This window comes from Trichomycterus rosablanca, chromosome 16, assembly GCF_030014385.1.
Source record: "Trichomycterus rosablanca isolate fTriRos1 chromosome 16, fTriRos1.hap1, whole genome shotgun sequence".
Taxonomy (NCBI): Eukaryota; Metazoa; Chordata; class Actinopteri; order Siluriformes; family Trichomycteridae; genus Trichomycterus; species Trichomycterus rosablanca.
In genome coordinates, this window is record NC_086003.1 from 507,501 (window position 1) to 523,797 (window position 16,297).

Genomic DNA, 16,297 nt, shown 5'->3' on the forward strand with positions numbered 1-16,297 from the left:
ACAGGATCACTGAGTATATCCAAATTTCAGCACTGTAAAGGAAACCAGTATAAGACTGGTGCATGCACCCGCGTGAGAACAGGACAGGGGTGTAAGAACGGGAACTGATCCTGAGGCTAATCAGAACGGAGCTGGAGGACGGCTCCATTATAATAAGTATAAAGTAATTAATTACCGTAAAAAAATCAAATATGAATTCTCATAAAATTCTCTATGAATCTATAAACACTCACCTGATTGTGTTTGTGTAAATGAGCTGGTCTGAAAATGCACCGGAGGCTTTTTGGATGCTTTATGTCAGTAATTAAAAGCTTTGAGAAATAAATTTTGGCTCCTGACAGGAGCTTTATAGCTGATTAGAGGTGCAGGGTTGCCAAATATAGATGAAGCCCTCAACTATTGAGCAAAAAGATGACCAAGCAAAATCACATGAGGTAGATGAGAAGTAAAAGAAAGAAAAATGTGTTTATTTATGACCACCTCCTTGTTTCTACACTAACTGTCCATGTTATCAGCTCCACTTACCATATAGAAGCACTTTGTAGTTCTACAATTACTGACTGTAGTCCATCTGTTTCTCTGCATGCTTTGTTACCCCCTTTCATGCTGTTCTTCAATGGTCAGGACCCCCACAGGACCACCACAGAGCAGGTATTATTTAGGTGGTGGATGATTCTCAGCACTGCAGTGACACTGACATGGTGGTGGTGTGTTAGTGTGTGTTGTGCTGGTATGAGTGGATCAGACACAGCAGCGCTGCTGGAGTTTTTAAACACCTCACTGTCACTGCTGGACTGAGAATCGTCCACCAACCAAAAACATCCAGTCAACAGCGCCCCGTAGGCAGCGTCCTGTGACCACTGATGAAGGTCTAGAAGATGACCGACTCAAACAGCAGCAATAGATCAGCGATCGTCTCTGACTTTAAATCTACAAGGTGGACCGACTAGGTAGGCGTGTCTAATAGAGTGGACAGTGAGTGGACACGGTGTTTAAAAACTCCAGCAGCGCTGCTGTGTCTGATCCACTCATACCAGCACAACACACACTAACACACCACCACCATGTCAGTGTCACTGCAGTGCTGAGGAGTGTGGGGGTCCTGACCATTGAAGAACAGCATGAAAGGGGGTAACAAAGCATGTAGAGAAACAGATGGACTACAGTCAGTAATTGTAGAACTACAAAGTGCTTCTATATGGTAAGTGGAGCTGATAAAATGGACAGTGAGTGTAGAAACCAGGAGGTGGTTTTAATGTTATGGCTGATCGGTGTATAATATACTGTGTAACATACAACATATGAGCAAAAATATATGGACAGAAGATGTTTGACTGCTGCTAAACTTGGTGCTTTTACTTCTCCACACTGTTTATACTGAAGCTGGAACAGAAACCTTTATTAAACATCTCTCACGTTCTCTTCTAGTCAACTTCGACCACTTCCAGATCCTCCGAGCGATCGGGAAGGGCAGTTTCGGAAAGGTAAGCCCGTGTTTTTGTTTCTTTACTCCATACGTTTGTGATTAATTCGTTAGTCCTGGATGCGGATCAGAACCTAAAAGAAGAGTTTAATTAAAAGACTGGAGATGAACTGTGATTACGAGCGCATCAATCCGACTCTTCGGTCTGATAATAAGGTTTTTATTCCGACTCTTTCTCAGTATTGATCTGGTGGTGTTAAATGTAAAGTTCTGACACCTCATAAAAGCTTTTAAGCTTCCAGTTAAAGATCACGGGTTCGATTCTCAATCACGCCACGGTCGTCCAGAGCTGGGAGTCAGAGCGTGGATTTGAGATGTTTGTAAGCTTGTTTGAATGGAAGGAGGCCGTTGGAACCGAGATTTAAGTTACACACTACCTCTAGGATCCAGGGTTTAGATACCTTGTGGTGCTGGTGCAGCGGGGAGGGGGTGACCGAGGCCACTCCTGTCCAGGGCGTGTTACTAGAATATAAACAGAATATATATTCCACAATATCAGATACATTCTATCCAGAGGTTTGTGTTTTACCACCACCTAGTGTCTGTATACTGTAACTGACACTGAAGTTTGTGGAATTATTCATTTAAATTGTGTTATTTAGCGTCCAGTGTCTCTAAAGTCTCGTGTGTTTGGGTAAAATAAATACAGATAATAATGATGATAATGGACAGCACTGTCGTTGCTCAGGTGTGCATCGTGCAGAAGAAGGACACGAAGAAGATGTACGCCATGAAGTACATGAACAAGCTGAAGTGTGTGGAACGAAACGAAGTGAGGAACGTTTTCAAAGAGCTGCAGATCATGCAGAACCTGGAACATCCGTTCTTAGTCAATTTCTGGTAAGTGTTGCATGTCTCCAATCAGCTCCGACCATAAACAAATACGGACGTTTGTTTGAAGTTTATTGATGATCTGGATATTTGGAGGTCTGGGTCTAATCAGAGGTCTTGGTCCTAATGTTCTGGATGGTTAAAGGTCTAAGTCCTAATGATCTGGATGTTTGGAGGTCTGGATCCTAATGTTCTGGATGTTTGAAATATGGAGCCTGGAGGTGCTGTCCCAGCCTCACACGCCCAGACGCCCAGTCATGTTTGTTAAATGCCCGACCAGGCTGGACGTTTGAAGAACCCGACAGCATCACTTCACTTGTTTTCTGGCTTTGCTTTGTTTTGTTCCACTTGGGTGCGTCTGCCATGTTTTTACCTGCGTCTCGTTTTGCCCACCCCTGGGGTAAATTCTGGATTACAGAACACACCCACCCGATTTGCTCCAGTGCTTCATCACCAGATGTGATCAGGTCAGCGTGGAGACTGTGGGTTGAGTCAGGATCTGTTCTGTGGTATCAGCAGGAGAAGAAAACGCTTCATCAGATAAACGTTTGTTGTTTTTGCTCTTGTTTGGGTTCAAGTCTGAAGAGTCATCAATCCACCCTCCGTCCGTCCATCCACCCCCGTCCATCCACCCCCCCGTTCGTCCATCCACCCCCCCGTCCATCACTCAGTCTGACCCAGATCAGCAGACTCACCTCATGTGAGAAGCTCCTCCATTAATTATCATCGATTTTACCCTCCGTCTCTGTTCACACACCGTCCCGTTTAATATCAGCGTAATTACACAGCACGACTGGAACATCTGGATTACTAGATGGTCCACAATATGGACAAGAGTATCAGGACACCCCTTATAATTAAATTCATACGCTTCAGTTTCAGCAGCTGCTAACAGCTGTAACAAATCAATCACGTTTGTTTTAGAAATGAGGCGTCCAACAAGCTCACGGTCTGGTGTCCAAATACTTTTGGCTATATAGTGTATATTTGAGAACGTTTGAAGCTTATTGTGTTACTAAAACACCATCATATAAACACTTTATGGCCAAAAGTATGTGGACACTGGAACGAAGAGCTGGTTATACATCCAGTGGGGCTGAGGTCAGGGCTCTGAGCAGGACGCTGGAGCTTCTTCATGTCGTTACATGGATCACTCATTAATATATGATTGATTTATTATAGCTTATACTATTGCCTGTATGGTGTAGGTTCTAGTCCCCGTGCTGTATGGTGTAGGTTCTAGTCTCTGTGCTGTATGGTGTAGGTTCTAGTCTCTGTGCTGTATGGTGTAGGTTCTAGTCTCTGTGCTGTATGGTGTAGGTTCTAGTCTCTGTGCTGTATGGTGTAAGTTCTAGTCTCTGTGCTGTATGGTGTAGGTTCTAGTCCCCGTGCTATATGGTGTAGGTTCTAGTCCCCGTGCTGTATGGTGTAGGTTCTAGTCCCCGTGCTGTATGGTGTAGGTTCTAGTCTCTGTGCTGTATGGTGTAGGTTCTAGTCCCCGTGCTGTATGGTGTAGGTTCTAGTCTCTGTGCTGTATGGTGTAGGTTCTAGTCCCCGTGCTGTATGGTGTAGGTTCTAGTCTCTGTGCTGTATGGTGTAGGTTCTAGTCCCCGTGCTGTATGACTTTTGTCTCCTTCATGGAGGACTGAACAGATGAAACAGATGGAAACTGGAATCCATTCCCATCTCCTCATCACCAGTTGTGTAAAATGTGTGAAATATTGATGAGGCGCGGCTGCCTGGTGTACCGAGCGCTCCTGTAGTCTCTGAGCCGGATGAAACCGGGTTAGTTCGTGGTCAGTAATTGTGACGGGCGGGTCGCCTCGCTACCGAATCTCCAGGTGACGCCACAAACCTGTGGAAATAAAACAGAAATTCATTAGAAATGATCCGAGCGACGTTTCTGTTCAGTTCCTGACATGATGATCATCTATATTTCTGACCCAGCCCAAATTCATGTGAATTACCCGGGGCGTCTGATCCACCCCCGGGCCGGCCCTGACGGGGTCTGAGAGTCTGTGCTCGGTCAGGAATGAGGGTAAACGTTGTGAGTTCTGCTCTCTGTAGGACGGACTAAGTGCACAACCATGTTTCTCAGATGACTGTTAGCATTAGCATTAATATTCATGAGGCTTTTTTATCTCTTGCTCCGACTGTCTGAACTGGAAGCAGAAACGTAAAGTACATAAATATAACGAGTGTGTGTTAGATCTTTATTACACAGAATAAACGCACAGTATAAATCACAGTTTATTTAAATGTTATGAGCTGTCTTAACGATGCCACACTGAAAACATTAATTTTATTTAGATAGATTAATTGTGGTCAGTTTTGTGTAATTGTTAGCAGAACAATATAAATCCTTAGAAGGGGCGTCCAAATACTTTTGACCATGTAGTGTAGTCAGTATATGAAACTACTAAAATTCTTCTTGCATCTGCATGGGTTTCCTCTGGGAGCTCCAGTTTTCTCCCACAGTCCAAAAACCTGCAGTCAGAGTGTGTGTGTGTGTGTGTGTGTGTGTGTATCTGCCCTATGATCAATTGCTGACCAGGGTGTTTTCTGCCTTCCGCCCAATGATTCAGACCCCACCGCGGCCCTGACCAGGATAAAGCAGTGGTAAAACAGACAATGAATTATTAATAATAAAAAAGAATAAAAATAAAAATAAAATAATAATAATGATAATAATAATAAAAAATAAAAATAATGATAATAAAAATAATAACAATAGTAATAATACAATAATAATTATAATAATAATAAATAATAATATTAATAATAATAATAATAAGTATAAAATAATAATGATAATAATAACAATAATAATTAAAATAAAAAATAATAATGATAACTAACATAAAGTAAAAATAACAATAATAAAAAATACATAATATAATAATAATAATAATAACAATAAATAATAATAATAATAAAATATATAATAATAATAATAATAATAATAAAACTGCTATTCATAAAAGCAACAACATTAGTTTTATTTAATTTTTTTATTGATCTGAATAATTTGAAACCTCGAATCACAACAACAGAAGAAACCTTTAAGTTTTTCCATTTAAATAAAAATCAGAGCCCCTGCGTCCACGTTTATGGAGGGTTTTGGCTGGGTTTAATACTCAGGAGAAACAACGAGACCACGGAACATGTGAACATGAAAGCTTCTCACACACAGGAAGTCCATTAACCAGCACAGGAAACACTGATGGTCCAGCAATTAATGTAATGTTTATAATTGCTGTCCATTAGTACATCAGGACCCCCCCCCCCCCCCCCCTTCCTTCCCAAACACCCTCCGGGTCCAAAATAGAAGCAGTTTTAGTCTGCAGTAGAATCCTGATAAAATTCCATCATCATCATCATTCTCTCTCTGTCTGTGGGGGTCAGGTACTCGTTTCAGGACGAGGAGGACATGTTCATGGTGGTGGACCTGCTCCTGGGAGGAGATCTGCGCTACCACCTGCAGCAGAACGTCCACTTCTCGGAGAGCACCGTCAAACTGTACGTGTGTGAGCTCGCCCTGGCGCTGAACTACCTGCGCAACAGACGCATCATCCACAGGTAAACATCCTGAACATCTGTCCACATACATACGGTCACACCGCTCCCACGGAAGATCAGAACCTGAGGACTGGGATGAGTCAGGATGGGAGAACATGCTCAAGTGTTGGCACACAGCAGCAATTCATTTATAGACTGTATGGCCTCATTTTTGAGTTGGATGTTGTAGCCACATTCATCACTATCAGGTAAATAAAACAACAATATACAAGGAATAATATGCATCATGTTTGCTAGCAACAGTTTGGGGAAGGCTGCTGTGTGTTTGAGGGACAGTAAGGTCCATAAAGACTAAGTTTGAAGTGTTGAGGAGTTCCAGTGTCCTGCACAAAAACACTCCACATACTTTAGTCACTGCGCCGTCATGCCTTTGTGATGGTTGGCTGCACAGACGGGCTTTTTCAGATCCCCCTGACAGTGCAACCCATTTTGTGATGTCATCAATCCAGCTTCTTCTTGGTCTTACTCGTCGAGTCCCGTCATACAGTAACATCACCTTCAGTGTCCTCGTGTGGGCGCCTCATCAGACGCCCAGAGTGACGTCACTCGTGGTACTTTATGAGGTTCAGGAGCTCATTTCTGTTCTGGCCGTCTCGTCCACGCGCTCAGTGGTGATAATCGTCCTGATGCGTTTTCTGATGCGCTTATTCTCTCTGTTTCTTCAGTGTCCAGGCTTCACATCCATTTGTAGCTTTGTTATGGTGCTACCTGACTGGTTTTTCAGATCCCAGTCGATTTCACCATCACTGCCACGCCCGTTTTTATTCCTGACTTCATTTCACCAGCACGTTCACATGCAGTATGTGATGCTCTACGTTTATTAATACACATCAGAGCGGATGCAGCAGCTCTCAGTGATTTTTGTGTTTATTGATGCGCTGAGTAAGTAAGTAAACAAGATCAGGTGTGAACACTCAGGTGGGACGATCACTGGGCGTGGCCTGAAGCGATACAGGTGAGGATCAAACACCAGAGAGAATTCTTTATTATTCTGGTTGTGATAAGCAGGGGCAAACACACCCTCCACATGCACATCAACAAAATAAATCCCTTCATTCTGATCAGGGTGGGACTGGCAAACTCATGAGAATCAAACTTCAGGACCCTGGAGCTGTGCTGCACTCCACACTGCAAGCCTCAGCTCAAATGGGTCATCGGGCACTTTAATGCCCACCCACCTCAGACCACACATGCATACAGATGGCACAGATTGGCCTCTCAGAGAGGAGAACCAATCAGTTTAGTCGTAGCCGTTTCCTCTTCCACTGCTGGAGTCCCCAATGGTGTACAATGGGGTATATTGCACCCTCCACTGACCCCTTCTTATTCGTCCCTACTTCTGTGGATCGGTCTCACTCACGTAGAGTCACGCGCCGATCTCCACGTTCCTCCACTTCTGTACAGGCGCCTCAGGCTACTAACCAGGGTCCTTACCCTTGAACTAGTGCTTTCAGGCACTGCACATTGTGCCTGTTAGGGGCGCCCAGCCGACCGGTAGCAGTGCTGAAACTCAAATCTGATTGGTTACCGTCCGGCTTGTACACACTTGATAATGTAAACCCGGAGGACGGACGGAGCTGAAGGGTATCGATTACGTCTCAGTCCAGCTGCAGAACATCCATCAAACTGCCAGTGAGATTATAAAAACGCCCCCCCCCCACCCCCCCCCCCCCCCCCCCCCGCGGAGGCGACGTTGGGCCCCTGCCAAAAAAATATGAACCGAGGCGCATTCGTGTCTCTCATTTCTAAAGTGTGTCGCCTGCATTCCATTACCCAGATGAAGCGGAGTGAGAGTGCGCCGGTGCTGAAAGAGAACTGATGCGGCAGTGGCGGGCGAGTAATATACTGGATCTGTGATTGGAACACTGCCAGACTGAGTGTGTCGGGCCCCTGAGCGAGGCCCTTGCTCACTCGGATGGACGGTTGCGCTTTGTTGTGTCGCTTTGTATAAAAGTGAATTGAGTCTTTTTGTGGGTAGAAATGTAACGTGCTTCCTATTTTGCGGCAACAGTTTAGGGAAGGTCGTTTTCTGTTCCAGCACAAATTCCCACAGACACACTCCAAAATCCTGTGAGAAGCTTCTCAGAAGAGCGGCTTTTGTTCTAGACACAGAGGGTCACTCATGCTCAGGTGTCCAAATACTTTTGGCCGTATCATTTAGTGTACGTGTCCGACTTTGCAGCAACAGTTTATGAAAGGTCCGGTCCTGTTGTAGCATGAGTGCACTCTATAAAGACATGAAGAAGCTCCAGCGTCCTGCACAGAGCCCTGAGCTCAGCCCCAGTCTGGGAACAGCTCTGGGATGAACCGGAACAACGACTGATCAATCAGCGCTGAACGGGAACAAACTTCAAAGTCTGGTGAGGAGCTTCAAGCTGAAAAGATGTTTCATCTGAGGTTAGGAGGCCTGGCTCATGTTCAGCATCCTAATTCATCCCAAAGATACTCATCAGGGTTGAGATCAGGGCTCTGTGCAGCCGGCTGTAGTTCTCTTGGTGTATGATCCTCATCCACTGCATGTTGCACCATCAACACATCAATCCTGTGGAGATCTGATGGAAGAATCGTGTTTTATTTTTCTAGCACCGTTCCAGAGACTGTAGACTCGATGGCATCAAAGCTGGTGGTGGTGTGGCGGTTCAAACCCTCCTTTCCTTTCATTTGTCTCTTTATTCACCAGGTTGATCTCCAGATTTGTCTGACGTGAAGCATCTCGCTGAAAAACGTTTTGTCGTTCTGTTGTCGAGTCGTTTCTCGCTGATAAAATTCGTTATAAATAGAATTAATTGATCATAAATAAAGACGAAAGCCGTGTGGGTGCACGAGCTCCTCCGAATCTTCACGCCGCCGCCGTTTGTTCCTCTTAATCATTAACACGATTCTGCTGCTCGATTAGCGATGGAAGCCGAACACAGCAGACGGGCCGAGAGGGAAACGCGAGGGGCGAATACGCTAGCATGGCTAAGCAGCGCTCACGTCAGGGGAGATTAGCTTAGCAAACAATCATGACGGTAATGTCCGCGGCCCGAGGTGCCGCTGATGGCTGAAGCAAGATGGATGAGTTTGCATTTGTTTCCTTGTGCAAACATACGGTCATCACTGCACTGCTAAACTTTACACCAGATCCAGCAGAGTCTGGAACACGACTGTGGGGATTTACGTCCATATATCCACACACACACATTTTTATTTTTGGCATTTAGCGGACACTTTTATCCAAAGTGACTTACAGCACTGTGACAGTATACGGTCTGAGCAATCAAGGGTTAAGGGCCTTGCTCAAGGGCCCATCAGTGGCAACCTGGCAGAGGTGGGGCTTGAACCAGCGACCTTTTGATTATTAGTCCAGTATCTTAACCGCTATGTGAGTATGTGACCATCTGACCATCGGCTGTATTGTGAATTTTTTAGGTCATGTACTGATGCTGAATGATGTGAATTAGAAGGTCAGGCTCACAATCGACATTCCAGTTCATCCCACAGGTGTTCAGTGGGATCTGTATGATCTTTCATGTCTTTACGGTCCTTGATTTGTGGACGTCATGCTGGAACAGGGTCCAGCTTAATTTTGCGCTCCAGGTGGACGTGTTTCTATTTATCACGGCCCAGCTTCCCAGACTTGCCGGCTCCTCTGTTGGCGATCTGCTTTTGCTCCGGAGCCATGATGCCAGGCTTGCTCCTGTCCGGTTTTCCGCTTGTTTTTCTTGGGAAGCTGATCAAGGTCCTGGCACTTTCAAGAAGAGCAGTGTCGCCCTGTTTTGGAGCGTACCCACTTGTAAATCCACGTAGTTTGGTGGGGTGTTTTCCTCTTCTCTAAAGCTGAGCAGCACCAGTTCTCAGTTCTGCTCTGTCCCTCTTCTGAACACCGTCTCCATCCTGGCTGTGGATGTTGTTCTGTTAATCTGGGCGCCGCTTTTATTCCCCCGTTACACCTTTTTATTTGGGAGGTTGGGCTGAACTGCTTATGTAGATCACACCCCAACAGTCGGGTCTGGAGGTTCTGGGCTCTCAGCGTGGTGCATGAACACCACAACTCTTAGTTCTGCCACAGTTTGGAATAGTTCAGTACGTGTGAATAAAATAATAAATAAATGAGATTTGACTGATACCCAGCTGGCAGGAGCATCTCCTGTTCCTCACCGGGGAGAAACCAGCACCAGGGGAGGCAGATCTGGTTTCCGTGTGTGTGTGTGTGTGTGTGTGTGTGTGTGTGTGTGTGTGTGTTCCTCCAGGCTCAGTTTATGCAGAATAGTGAGAATGGAACCGCCGCCAGCGTCTCCCGTTTGCTCTTCAGGTTTGTGTTTCTAAAACGCAGCAGATTGTTGAGAAACACGCAGAGCTGGAGATCGATGTGAGGTGCGAAATGTGGTCAAAAGTATCTGGACACCTGAGCATGAGTGACCGCTGTGTGATCTATTCAGCTAGAACAGCAGCCGCTCTTCTGAGGAGCTTCTCACACGACTTTAAAGTGGGTGTGGGTGTGGGGATTTGTGCCTGTTCATTCAAAAGAGCATTGATGTAAACGAGAAGGTCTGGCTTACTGTCAGAGTTCTAATTCATCCCAAAGATCTTCACCTCCCTTCCACTAGAGTTCCTTCATGTTATATGTGTCGAAGTGCGTCTTTATTGACCTCGCTTTATGCAAGAGGACCTTCCCCAAACTGTTGCTGCACAGTTAGACTATGTAATACGACCAAAAGTATTCGGACACCTGAGCGTGAGCTCGTATTAGACTTTGAAGTGTGTGTCAGGTGTGTATCAGTACCTGAGCAGCCAGACCTGGACTCCCTGTTGTGGTGTGTGTGTGTGTGTGTGTGTATCAGGTGTGTGTCAGGTGTGTATCAGGTATCGACCCCATCAGGATTGGTGATGTAATGAGCTCGTTAGAAGCAGGTAATTGGTTGTCGGATCAGTGGAGCGAGAGAAGAGCAGCGTATCAGGTGGACACGGGTGTGTGTGTGTGTGTATCGTGGTGCTATTGTGTGCCGTGCTGTATAATTCATGAGCAGTGCATGATGGGTAACCACCGCCACCCCACAGCGCTCTGGAGAAGTGACGACCTGATCAGCTGCCTGCACAGACAGGACCGGTAGTTAGTTCAGAGGGGCGTCCACATACTTCTGGCTTTGTAGATCGGGCCGAGTCGTAGCTGCTGCTGCTGCTGATCTCACGTCCGGCTGGATTCTTAAGCAGGGTGAAATATTAACGACGCTCTTAATGTCCTCAGGGGGGCGGAGACGTTCTCCTTCAGGTCCTGGAGGGAGCTGTGAGTGCTCGTGTTGGTAAACGTGGACGCCACTCGTATTCTCTTTCAGTCCCTCAGCTTCCATCAACCACTGATCGATAACAGAACCCAGAACCTTCTGATTGTCTGTAAAAAACCGCCACCTACCCACAATGCTTTGTGTTTACACAAATTCTGATGGCAATAACAGCCTTCACTGCAGTGAAAGCTTTCCACAAGATTCTGGAGTGTATCTGTGGGGATTTGGGGCCTTTTTGTGTAGGATATGAAGCAGTGCCTCACAGTCGCTGTTCTAGTTCATCTACACCGCATGGCCAAAAGTATTCAAACACCTGAAGAGCGACTCTGTGTGATCTTTTTAGCTGGAACAGCAGCCGATCTTCTGAGAAGCTTCTCACAAGACTTCGAAGTGTGTCTGTGGGGATTTGTGCCTGTTCAGTAGTACAGAAGAGCATTTTAGGAAAGGGCCTTCCCTAAACTGTTGCTGCAAAGCTGAAAGTGTATCATTTCCCATGCTGTGTCGTTATTAATGTAGTAACTGTGATGTGTTTCTGACAGGGACATCAAACCTGATAACATCCTACTGGACGAACATGGTGAGTCCACACACACACACACACACACACACACTACTGTCCATCTACTGTACTGTCCACCCACACAGCACACACACACACACACACCATAAATCCCCACAGACACACTCCACAATCTCAGGAGGAGGCACTAGAATCTGTAAACAGAGTGGGTGTATGTAAAATCTGACCTCAGCTGTAGATGGACGGTCGGTCAGTCAACGGACAATGAAAAAGAGCCGAATTATTTTCCCGCCTAATGTTGTGTGTCGTGCATTAAAGATGAGAGCGGGGTTCTTCTCTCTCTCTCACACACACACACACACACACTCACACACACACACACACACACACACTCTCTCTCTCACACACACACACACACTCACACACACACACATACACACACACACACACACTCTCTCACACACACACACACACTCATACCCTCATTAACCTTGTGAAAGTGCTGAGTGGGTGTGGGGGGGTGGGGGGTGGGGGGGGGTGATTCTTCACTCCTCAGTGAGTTTGGTGGAGTGAGCATTAACACTCCGTCCACTGCAGCACTGACTGACCTGCACATCAACTCCAGTGTCTGAGTGCAGCACTGCCTCAGTCCTGTGGGTTTGAATCTCGAGCCGGGCTCACAAATACAGACGGTGCACGATGGTACACTGAACCCCGTCACTGTGGGGACGCATCGGTACTCCTCCAGTCCTGAGCTGGTGCAATCGGTGTAGAAACTGTACCAAACCAAAAATATGTTTTAAATGAAATGTGATTTGGTTTGGATTTGTTTTATTACGTTTTTTTTTTGTATAATTTTGGTTTTGCTTTTTTGTTTTGTGTTTTTTGTTTTGTTTTGGGTTTTATTTTGTTATTTGGTTTGGATTTGTTTTATTAAAGTTTTGTCTTATTTTTGTTTTGTCTTAGTTTGTGTTTTTCTTGTTTTTGTTTGTTTTGTGTTTAAAAAAATTTTTGTTTTGTTTTTTGTTTGTTTTGTTTTGTTTTTTGGGGGTGTTTGTTTTTATGGTTTGGGTTGAGGTTTTTTTGTTAGCGTTTTTTTTTTTTTTTTTCAGTTTTTTTTCTTTGCTTTGTTTTGATGATTGTTTTTGTTTTGTTTGTTTTTTGTTTTGTGTTTTGATAATTGCTTGTTGTGTTTGTTGTCGACAGGTCATGTTCACCTTACGGACTTTAACATCGCTGCTGTCGTAAAAGACGATCTGAAGGCCACATCCATCGCTGGGACCAAACCATACATGGGTACGATCACATCACACAGACCCTGACAGAGCCAAGTGATCCATCATTCATTCTTTTAGTATACTGGTCTGGTTTGCAGTGGGTCAGATTCAGTGGGTCTCACACACATTTACATTTTCTGCATTTAGCAGACGTTCTTATCCAGAGTGACTTACAGAAGAGCTTCCATAGTAAACATTTCATTTCTCAGGTTTAGTAAACAACAGTCGAAGAACACAAATCTGCAGAAACCTGTTAGAACCAACACTCACACACACACTCACACACACACTCACACACACACTCACACACACTCACATACAAAACTCCACACATAAAGGTCCCGATCAGGTGTCCATATACTTTTGCACACACAGACGAACAGACTCGCGTTTCAGAACTGATTCCTCTCACATGTTCATGTTTTTTCTGTAACAGCTCCAGAACTTTTCCAGACATTCGAGGGAACTCATCCCGGGTACTCGTTTGCGGTGGACTGGTGGTCACTAGGAATAACCGCCTACGAGCTGCTACGAGGACAGGTCAGAGGTCACGAATCCACTTTTATTTAGTGTTTACGTGGTTCAGATCATGAGGAGATCCTGTCTGACGTCAGTGCTGTTGTGTTCACACAGAGACCGTATATAATGCGCTCCACCACGCCCACCTCCGAGATCCTGCAGAGCTTTCATAAAGTTCATCCCTGTTACCCCGCCGCCTGGTCGCTGGAGATCAAGTCACTGCTGAGGAAGGTAAAACACGATCATTCACCACGTTCGTGTTTTCAACAACATTTGGGACACTTGGGTGGTGCAGCGGTAAAGTACGCTAGCTCAGTACTCCAGGGTTCGAATATCACATCTGCTCTCTGCTGGCTGGTCTGGGTGTCTGCACACAAGTGGTGGATAATTCATGGAGGACGTAGCGTGACTCTCTCTACACGCCGCTAGGGCGTGTGCTAGTCTGCAGCTCTCCTGGGTCAGGAAAAGGGGACGGTACATGCTTTTAGATGGCGAACACCATGACGTAATTCATGTGCTGAACTGTGTTGCTGCAGCTGCTGTGTGTCGATGCTCAGAAGCGTCTCTGTGCTCTGGTGGATCTGAAGGACTCCGAGTGTCTCACTGATGTCGACTGGGACGCTGTGCTCAGCAAACAGGTCCCGCCGGGCTTCGTCCCTAATGTACGTATAAAATACATTAGCATAACACACACACAAACACACACACACACACACACTGTGTATACACTGCTGTAGTGTCAGTGTTTAGTGGTGCTGTGTCTCATTGACACAGGCTATTTCAAGGTGCTGTGTACAAGCTTTAACAGTGACTGGATTGATAGTTAAAATAGTCCAGTAAACACAGTCCCTCAGACACAGTTACTCAAACACAGTCCCTCAAACACAGTCCCGCAAACACAGTTCAGTAAACACAGTCCCTCAGACACAGTCCCTCAAACACAGTCCCGCAAATACAGTTCAGTAAACACAGTCCCTCAGACACAGTCCCTCAAACACAGTCCCGCAAACACAGTTCAGTAAACACAGTCCCTCAAACACAGTCCCTCAAACACAGTCTAGTAAACACAGTCCCGCAAACACAGTCCCTCAAACACAGTCCCGCAAACACAGTTCAGTAAACACAGTCCCTCAGACACACCCCCGTAAACACAGTCATGTAAGTACGGTAAGTGGATTAAATAGTTTCGGTTGGTTTGGTTGTGTTTGTGGCTGTAGAGGCGCAGGCTGAACTGTGACCCCACGTTTGAGCTGGAGGAGATGATCCTGGAATCCAAACCTCTGCACAAGAAGAAGAAGAGATTAGCGAGGAAGACGAGGGAGAGCGGATCTGACGGATCCCCACAGGTACAGTCCAGCTGATCTCCTCGCCCCGCTTTAACACACTACAGGGGGCTTTTTTACACCCCATTCTTACATCCCACATTTCCCTGTGCTCTCTGGCGAGCTCTGCCTGCTGCATGGGAACTTGTACCTAGAATATACCTACACATACAGAAGGAGAACATGCCAAACCCCCTTACAGACTCTTTCTGTGCGGTTTTGCAGAACGGGCAGCTTCAGCAGAGACTGGACTGTGTGCAGCGCGACTTCATCGTCTTCAACAGAGAAAAGTACGAGGAATTATTTATCATTTATTAAACCCAAATGCTTCAAATATCAAATAAAACGTTTTTATCTGGTGACATTCACAACGTGTGAACATGGTACCGCTATTAAATATGTATATTAGGTTTTATTTCATGCTTATTCTCTTTTGCTCTTTTTGAGTTTCATATTTGCTTTTATTATTATTATTATTAATTTTGGGTGTGATGTAAAACAGAGGTTTTGGCATCAGTGAGTTCCACAATATTTATTGATGATTTCAATAATTAGAAGGGGGGCTTCTGCTTATAGTGTATATTATATATATTATTTTTATGATTATCAAGAATCATTATTATTTTTTCTATTTTAAAGGTCGTGGAAGGTTAAAGCAGACTCTGAAGTGAGCACCAGGAACCTGAGAGAGGAGAACCGAGCTCTGGAGGACGGACAGAACAACAACCTCACCAGCGCAGCAGGTTTATAGAGCGGTCAGGGTTCAACTCCACGAAAAAAAACCTTCTGAGGAAGTTTATCAGCGAGGCTCATCGACAGCGCACACGGCGTGCAGGCGATTAGAACCAGGCGAGCTTCCTCCCGTCAGCACCGAGCCACAGGACAGGACGCTGCTCGGGTTCTTACAGACAAGCCATAAAGATCCTTCATGTGTGGAAGGTTCTTCAAAGCATGATCGTCAGAACATCAACCAGAACATGACATTTATCAAATCAACCACACCTCATTTTATTGTTCCTGTTCCATCAACAACAGCCGTGTTTTCCTGATGAGAAACCAGAACAGTTCTGACTGGTTAAAGTGCTGATGAGGGGTGAGATTAGCATCTCTGGATGCTTTGGATTTCTGGGTAGAACTTTTACTTGAATGACGGACTGTTTGCACCTTAAATAATCTCAGTTTTAAAGGATTCTGTTTGAAAAAGAATCTTCCGATGGAAAAATCAATAAAAAACAACAATCAGTGATATTTATTTGTCTGTTCCTGTACCTGATTCTCTCTGCTGTGTTCTTTAAATGTTTAAATGTTGAAGAACGACCTGCAACCTGATTTACTGATCAGGTCTTTTTCACAAATCTAAACACATAAGTTAGTTTCGATCACATCACCGTTTCCTACTAAACGAGTTTTGATTTACCAGAATCAGGTGATATTTACTTCATTGTAGAATGCAGTGCAGCCAGTCTGGAAGAACCTGTAGGCATAACGCAGTTCCACAGTCA

General features: G+C 45.1%; 1 protein-coding gene across 1 annotated transcript; it reads left to right on the forward strand.

The window, feature by feature from the left end:
• The first annotated feature begins 1,433 nt into the window (after positions 1-1,433).
• Positions 1,434-16,031, forward strand: stk32a (serine/threonine kinase 32A). Its single transcript, XM_063011363.1, has 11 exons — positions 1,434-1,484; positions 2,172-2,323; positions 5,720-5,893; positions 11,697-11,734; positions 12,884-12,973; positions 13,391-13,494; positions 13,588-13,704; positions 14,010-14,135; positions 14,691-14,819; positions 15,021-15,085; positions 15,435-16,031. The coding sequence occupies exons 2-11, from the start codon at positions 2,205-2,207 to the stop codon at positions 15,544-15,546; spliced, it is 1,074 nt and encodes a 357-aa protein (XP_062867433.1). The 5' UTR covers positions 1,434-1,484; positions 2,172-2,204; the 3' UTR covers positions 15,547-16,031.
• Positions 16,032-16,297: the final 266 nt, after the last annotated feature.